Genomic DNA, 8,101 nt, shown 5'->3' on the forward strand with positions numbered 1-8,101 from the left:
TAGTAGTTTCTGTTGTATCATTTTAGTTTTTATACCGTTCCTGTCAACATACAAATGTTTTAAAGTGATAATCTTGTTGTAAATCTCAATCCAGCTTTTGCATTGTAACTTTGCTTTTTTTCTTTTTGTTAATCACATTGTGTTTAAACCACGAACAATACTCTTTTCAAGCTGTTAAATATGGGTTAGTGGTCTTACTCGCTTGCTGGTAGTATTAAAGAGGTTCAATGGAAGAAATTGATTAGGTGGTGTTGAGAATATCTATTGTGAAATAAAGTATTGTCTTAAACATTATGTCATGAAGACTTGCAGCAGACACTTTTACCAAATATAGGAAAATATCCGAAACCAAATAAGAAAGTTCCTACTATAGCGTCTAAAACTAACCAATTTTAGAATTACTGAATATTGGTTTCGTAACGTAAGTTAATGTATTATTTCCAGTGTTTGCGCCCTACCAAGAGACACTACCGGTCTTTGATGGGTTTAGAGGCTCGTGTAAGTACAAAACGTTGATCGAAAAGGTGCCTAAGGCATTTGCTTAATTTACATGTGGTGCATGTCCGCTATGTATTTGGGAAGTATGTTTCGATGCAATCAAAATGTTGTTGGCGGGTGGTAGCTCTGCAAGTCGAAAGATTTTGTTGTATTAGTTGCAAACAGCACTTGACAAAAAATTATTCTCGTACTATAAATAATATTCTATGTTTGTTATACTGCGCTTATTGTGATTCGAAACAGAAAATATTGTAGATGACATATTGTGTGTTTTGCAGGGAATGATGCCAGTATCACTCGTCTCAACACATCAGGTAGGCATTGAATTTACTTACAGCAACATAACAAAATAATTAGTAGTTGTATTTTTCAAAGCATTTTCTCCGGCAAAAGTAAACCTTGTTTGTCGTAGAATCCGGATGTGTCGGGGTAAAGTGTTGCATGACAGAAATACCTTCTTCAAGTGATTCTCCAGGAAAACTGAAAGTGAAAATGCAATTTATCTATCAGACTACAACAGGTATGTTAAACGTTAAAGTAGTTTTAATAATAGCTCTCCTAAATTATTGTCTTACTACATTCGAATGTTACCGAGTGTGTTTCACTACAAGGGGTTCACCGTATCAACTGTGGTGTAACAGCTGGCAGCAATGTTATACAAATCGTATAAAATTGTGTAACCGGATCCCGAATTTGGCCTAAGATTTTGGGGAAAGGCGAGAAAGTTATCTTTTACTGAATAAAACTAGCTTACCCAACCCTGACCACAAATATAGCGGGATCACCGCCCCTAACTTGGTAAAAACCAGGTCACCCTGCACTAACGGCTTACCGCTAAAACCAAAGTTGAGATGGTCACACCGAACAGGGCCTCAACTAAAACAAGTTTAATAAAATATATAAAAGGCGATAACACTAAATAACGAGCGCCTTTCAACGTTTCAACACAATACGATACAATACAAAATCCAGCGCTACCACGTTTTTCCACTGCACTTACAAGTCACAACACTGCGTACCACACGAGGCCCAAGCGAGAACTGCCTCAAATCTAAAACGAAGCACGGCAGGCACAAAGTCACCTGATCTCTGCGTCCAATTACAACGCACAGGTGCGACACGTCGACGTCCAAATCATTGGTGCGAGACAATTGATAAAGGAAGCGAATGTAGCGGTACATTAAAACGTGTGAATACATAACGTGAAAACGCAAATACAAACAAATATAACGTTAAATAAAAGTGTGAGTGGTAAACATATGAAAAGTGTGCGTGGTAAATATTATCAAATTATAAACAAATATTAACAACATTGTGAAAACAAGGTACATTAAAACAAAGAGTGTAAAAAATCATTAGGAAAACAACTGTGAAAATAAAGTAACAAACTTATGAAACATTAATTATTACCGGTGCAGGAATAAAACAAAGAAAATAACAACGTGCGTACGCGCTCATTACAATTGTATGTACATTTGTGAATAATCTTTGTTGAAAACATAAAGTACACATAAGTTATATAATATAATACATATTTCACAGTTCAACAAAAAGTCGAGATTCTCATCAAACACTATGAAGCATGTAAGTAGGTGTGAAAATGACCATCAAAGTTAACTACGTATCGTTTGCATTCTTTTGAAAGTAAAACATATGAGTAATATTGCCAGCTTGAAAATATCCTATTAATGTACCAAGGTATTCCTGCTGATTTTTCGTTTCCAGCAGCAGCATACCTACACTCTTATCCAACACAATGTCTCAACCTTTCCCACTATTGCAGTAAGTTTAGTTTGGATTTTTTTATTAATGTGTTTTCATCATTGTTTAATGATTTTTCAAACCATGTTTCACAATTTTATAACTTTTGCAGATACAACAGATAACCAACACAAAACAACAACAATGGAAATACAGACATCGACAGAAGATCTAGTGACAACAACTGTTCAATCAGGTAAAACTACGATATCAACATTAAAAGCATTTTTTTTCTGTTCAATTCTGTTGCCTGAAATCTGCATTAATTAACAATGGAGAAAAATCCCCCCCTATCCATGCGTTCATCACGTATTTCCTACATGTACAATTTTGTTTGTTCGAACTCCAGTAAACGACAGAGATGGAAAAAACAGATACAAACATAAATAAGGCGGATTTCTCTAAACTCTCTCGTTTAGACACAAGATGACATTCTCCACTGCACGAAAAGCATGGTACATTTCATTCATCAGGGTTTTAGAGAAAAAATATGTGAAATTTTCAAAACCTTACTTATGTGTTTCGTTCCTGCATTAAGTTTCCACTATGCTAATGCTGATGCCAATGCATGTATGTATCGTCAGAATAATCGCTGTTGAACATTGTAATACAACGATACGAATTTCCACTAAAACGGTACAAGCCTATATTTGAGTGTAAATCAACTCGTCTCCCTCCAATCAGCTAGCGTTTCATCACCGACTAATTGCTTGTATCTGTTTGTTGTGAGGCATCAAGTTGCTTTCCCGCTGGGGATTTTACTATTTACCTCACGATCAGGGGCGGCTCGTGCGAGGGGGCTGCGGAGCTGCAGCACCCCCAGTATTTTTACTTGACATTCCTATTCCAAGTTGTTGTACTAAACAATCTTTATATATAGTTTTTATGTTTGATCAGTGTATACTAAGAATAACTTTTATGGCATTAATTGGCATTTTATTAAAATAAAATTAGTAAAAATTTTGTATTATTTAAAAAAATGTAAAAAAAAATCAAAATAATGATAAGTTATCTATGGCGGAGCTGCAGCTCCAGTTTCGTGACGTTTCATGACGTTTTCAGTTGTGCGCATGCGCACTTGGAAAAGCTACATGCCGGGCGAAATAGGCGAGAGGGGGCTGTGGCTCGCGCAGCCCCTCCCGTGACGTAGCGCTAGTTGTGTGGTCTGCTTCGCGTCAGTGAGCTCCAAAGCCAAACCCGTGTACTGTGTTTTTAAGTTCGACAGTGAGTGCAGTTAAATAATTATTTTGCTATCATTAAATTTATTGTTTGACTGTTAGTCGTGACTTTTTAAGATGACTGTAAGTGAGTTTCAGTTTTTACAGTTATCATTGAATTAAAAAAGTGTATCTAACACCTTGAAAAAGAAAAAAAAAATGGTCATCTAACACCTTTTGAAAGTCACAATTAAGCTTTATAATAAATAACTGAATTAAAAAGATTTGTGAAAGTATGGGACAAAATATCTGCTACTCCAATGTCATGCAGGAATAAGCAACAACAAGAAATACTCAGTTTTAGTTCCTATAATGCTACCAAAGAAAAATTAAATTTCTGACTGTGAAGTTAAATGCCTCACTGAAATTCAGGCAATATCAAATGCTGAACAAACAACTGCAAGCAACAGGAATTTTGAAATGAAGACAAAAAAAGAGTGAAGGCAATTTAAAGTGTGGATTTCTTAACACACCATGTGGACAGTATTTGCAGTCAAGTGCAATCATGTGTATTGATATAATGGACATGTACTGTTTGTCTAAACAGTAGCTGCTAAATTGCTTCACAGGAAGTGTTTCTTAAGAATGAACATTCTACAGACAAGATAGTAGTGACACCAAGCACATCCTATTGTTGACAAAGAAAAGCTAGTTACTCAAATGAAAATGTTTCTGTAGATCTGATGTTTGTGATTACTTTGAAAATAATTAATCTAGAGATGATGTTTTGACAAGTTAAATTACTAGGATGAAAAATCCTTTTTGCTCTTTCCATGATTCCTTCAAAGGCAAAACAGTTCTTTTTAACACTGAAAAAGATGCCAATTTTTCTGAGGAACACCAATATTTCCAAAAGACTTGCACTTGCAGTGCTAGTACTAAATAGAAAAACAGTTTCTTAGTTATCATTTGGGATTAAGGAAAAAGCTATCAATTATCATGGCCAAACTATAACTTCATTCATTTTGGTTGGAAAAAGGAAGCACAAGATTTAAAAATATGGTTTAAATTTAAGTGAGAGTGTTGTAAATTTTAAAGCTTGAAGGCGTTTTGCAAAAGGAATTATGAGCTATTTGCCAGCAAGCAGCAATTATAGCAGTTAAGAAACTAAAATACAATTAATAGTCTGTACACAAAAATTTAAGAAAGATGTTTAAATGAACAAGTTCTGAAACCAATGTAATGTGGTTGTTAAATTTGTTAGTTATGATACCAATAAAAAGCTGTTTGGCTAGTTTTTTGTGTGACAATAATCTGTGAAGTGTCATAGAATATGTTGAAAACGCTGACTGTGACTAAATTTACTTAAATGAAACATGACAATTTTTGTTGTCGAACTGAAATACGTCGACCTTTTTCGACTCATTTATATCTATTTTTTCTATATTCCTGTTGTGTTTGTCGTATTTACAACCGCTTCGTTTCGAACTGTGCCACGTTTGTTTTTGTTTTTCACATTATTACTGAACGTTATTGTGTTTGGCCCGTCGCTGTGCAAGTATACAAAATACACAAATGATGCCGTCTGCTGTTTACACTCGTGTACATTATTGCGTAACAAAAATTACGTCACAATGGAGTTGCCAGTTAGGAGTTGTATTACTTGTTTTTCTACACAAAACAAGTGGCTGGAAAAACTAGAAATGTAGCTTTTCAATATATTGCCAACTTATATATGTTCAGTAAAGGCTAAAATTTGTGGGGGCAGCACCCCCACAAATTTTAGGCACGAGCCGCCACTGCTCACGATAGCAATAGATACCGTTAAAACTCTGTAACGTTTTACACTTAGATTTTGGCTTGTATCTTCTTGCTAAAAATTTGAATAACTGATAATGGAAGTGGTAAAACTGAAAACAACTTTATGCATTTTGCTTTTTAACCAACATTCAAAGATCAATATTTTAAAGATATTCCTAAGTTAAACGAACAAGCAGCAAACTTGAATCCTGGAAGTGCAAAAGACTTGGAATCGATTGAAAGTTTACTGCTGAACAGAGCAAGAAAAATTATACCTGGAAATAAAACCGAGGAAAATCATGGCAACTCTCAATTATGCATAGAACTAGTAAACCAAAACAAAACAGAATACAATTCAAACCTACAACTTGAGTCAACTCAAATCGACTTCACGTTACAAACAAACGGGGTTAGACGACTCGTGGTTGCAGTGTTTGTCTTCAAGATCAACACAACAGTAACTGCACAGACTCAAACCACCGAATCCGGTTCTCTCACCACAACACAGTACATAGCTACCTTAAACACTACCTATATCGCTATAGTTGGTTGGAACGCAGATAGCTTCCTGAGCTCACGCCGCAAACGATCATCTACCGATCAAGTAACTGATCAACTTCCCGGAAATGTAACTTTCATTGGACTCCCAACGTCGCCAAAGGTTTTCTGCACGGAAATCATAGCCCAAAAGAAACACGAGCCAAACCTGATGATCAACAAACTGGAACCAATCTGTCTCTTCTTCGACAGAGTTGAAAAGAAGTACTCGAATCGTGGTTGTGTCACAATCACCGATGACGTAACAGGCAACGTCACTTGCAAGTGCAGCCATCTCACTCTTTTCACCGTTCTACTGGCGGTCCAATCCACCAAAATACCAAATAGCATCAAGGTAAACATTCAGCCGACTAGTTTAACAAACATGCTATCACAAGCCATAAATATTTGTTTTCAGATTACATCTTACACCACGGAATCAGCATCTATCATGTTTCTGGTCGCCGCCATAATAATCCTCTACAAATCGAAACGCAGCGGAGATCGGGTTCCGGTTCAAATAAGCTTGTCACTGGCTCTTCTGCTTTTCCATGTTATCAACATATCACATGATTTTGCTGTCTTAAATGAGGTTGCTTGTGTGATGGTGACAGCTGTCAATCAATATCTGTTGCTGTCTTCAGGTGAGTAGAAAACTAGGTCATTTTAGGCATTAAAAATTTGTCAATGGCACTATGCGTAAATGTCGACTGAACATACTCGACGAAGCAGCTATTTTGTGATAACCGTTTGGTATTCAACGCAATGTTTGTTTTAGGAATGTGGTTCCTGGTGGAAGGAATTCGACTCTTCATGGCGACTTCGTTTCCAGTCGAGTTCCGAACTCAGGAATCATCGAAACGTCTAAAAATCTTTTTGCTGATTGGTTGGATCGTTCCCGCTTTTATAGTGGGATTATCTCTGGCTGCGGGATTATCCCTTGATATCTACATGAACAACCAACCAATGTATGAGCAATGTAACGAGTTTATTCCGATTCTCAAGTACGACAGATGCTGGTTGGCACCTGGTACTTCAATCTTCTACACAACTGTGGTCGCTCCTCTTGCTCTCGTCCTTCTCATCAACTTCGTGATAGTCTTGAAAACAACACATGTGATGCTAAACTCAAAAAAGATGCGGAACAGAGGAGAAGATCCAGGCACAGGAGATGCGTTGAGAGCAGCGAAGTCCTTTCTTCTACTTTTTCTGATGCTCGGTGGAACTTGGGCTTTGGCTTTCTTCACAGGTAAGTTCGTATTTAAACAAATGCTGTTTTGGAGTTAGATTGATTAGTTTTTAAACACGTGGTTGGATTCAACAAACCCATATCGCCTTTTTTCAGGAATCGGGAACGATATTTCGAACGAGGTGTTCATGCACATCCACAGCTTGGTGAACGGGTCGCAGGGAATCGTGGTGTTTCTGCTGTATTGCGTCATGGATGACGACATCAGACAGGAATTCCTCTTGCGCATGTGCAGTGCTGGTATCGGGTCAGAGCAGCAGGTTACTGCAAATCCACAAAACGGAGAAGGGGTTGAAAGTTTGAATAACTAGTTTTCTTGAATGTTTTGATTGTTCTGGTTATTCTTAATTTTCCTGTATTTGTAAAAATCTGTCTTTACTTTTTTAAACAATGATGCTTCTTGTTAAACTATTTTGACATTAGTGTTGTTTCTAGACTATTCGCACTTAGTTCGACAAAAGCTCCTAAAACATAAGAGTAGTACATAAGAATGATGTAACACAGTTGTTGGCTTATCTCGTTTGGGTCACAAATCAAAATCTTTGTTTGATACTTGCAAGAGCAAATATTAACAATCAAAGCAAAGTATTGTTTTCTGTTCATAAAGAACTTAAAAAATCCACAGCACCACTGCCATATCATGCATAACTTTTCATTAACCAAGCAAATTATGTCGCTAGATGATAAAACCAGTCGCAATTTGATAACATTAAGCTGCTCGAAACTTTGATACACGGGCCAGACACGCAATACTCGCGATATTTTGCTTGAGTGAAAAAATATGCATGTGATGGCAGTGGTTCTGTTGACTCTTTCACTTCTTTATGCAGTACTCATTTCTTTTTACTAAAGCATTATGTATTTAACCACTGGTGATGCTATAAACAAGCAAATGGGTAAATTATTTCCATCTTTGAAAGGATAAATATAGAATTTTCCAAACAATGCCACCATTTTACCACGGTTGTGTTTTATTTTCTTATTTTGCTATTATCTCTGGCGTGTACAGTTGCATGTATTTTGAGCTGCTATTTCATGGTAATTGTTAACGAGTTGATTCGCAGGTAAAGACAAAACATTTCTAGTTCCTCTTGTCCAC

The 8,101-nt window shown here is 36.6% G+C and overlaps 1 protein-coding gene across 1 annotated transcript; it reads left to right on the plus strand.

Moving 5' to 3' along the window:
* The first annotated feature begins 2,774 nt into the window (after positions 1 to 2,774).
* On the plus strand, positions 2,775 to 7,715 carry LOC145221708 (putative adhesion G protein-coupled receptor E4P). The gene is made up of 5 exons (XM_080088051.1): positions 2,775 to 2,829; positions 5,387 to 6,108; positions 6,172 to 6,397; positions 6,532 to 7,002; positions 7,099 to 7,715. Exons 1-5 carry the CDS (start codon positions 2,775 to 2,777, stop codon positions 7,311 to 7,313), a joined length of 1,689 nt encoding a protein of 562 aa, XP_079944177.1. The 3' UTR covers positions 7,314 to 7,715.
* Positions 7,716 to 8,101: the final 386 nt, after the last annotated feature.

Source organism: Phallusia mammillata, chromosome 1 (assembly GCF_965637545.1).
Source record: "Phallusia mammillata chromosome 1, kaPhaMamm4.hap1.1, whole genome shotgun sequence".
Lineage (NCBI taxonomy): Eukaryota > Metazoa > Chordata > Ascidiacea > Phlebobranchia > Ascidiidae > Phallusia > Phallusia mammillata.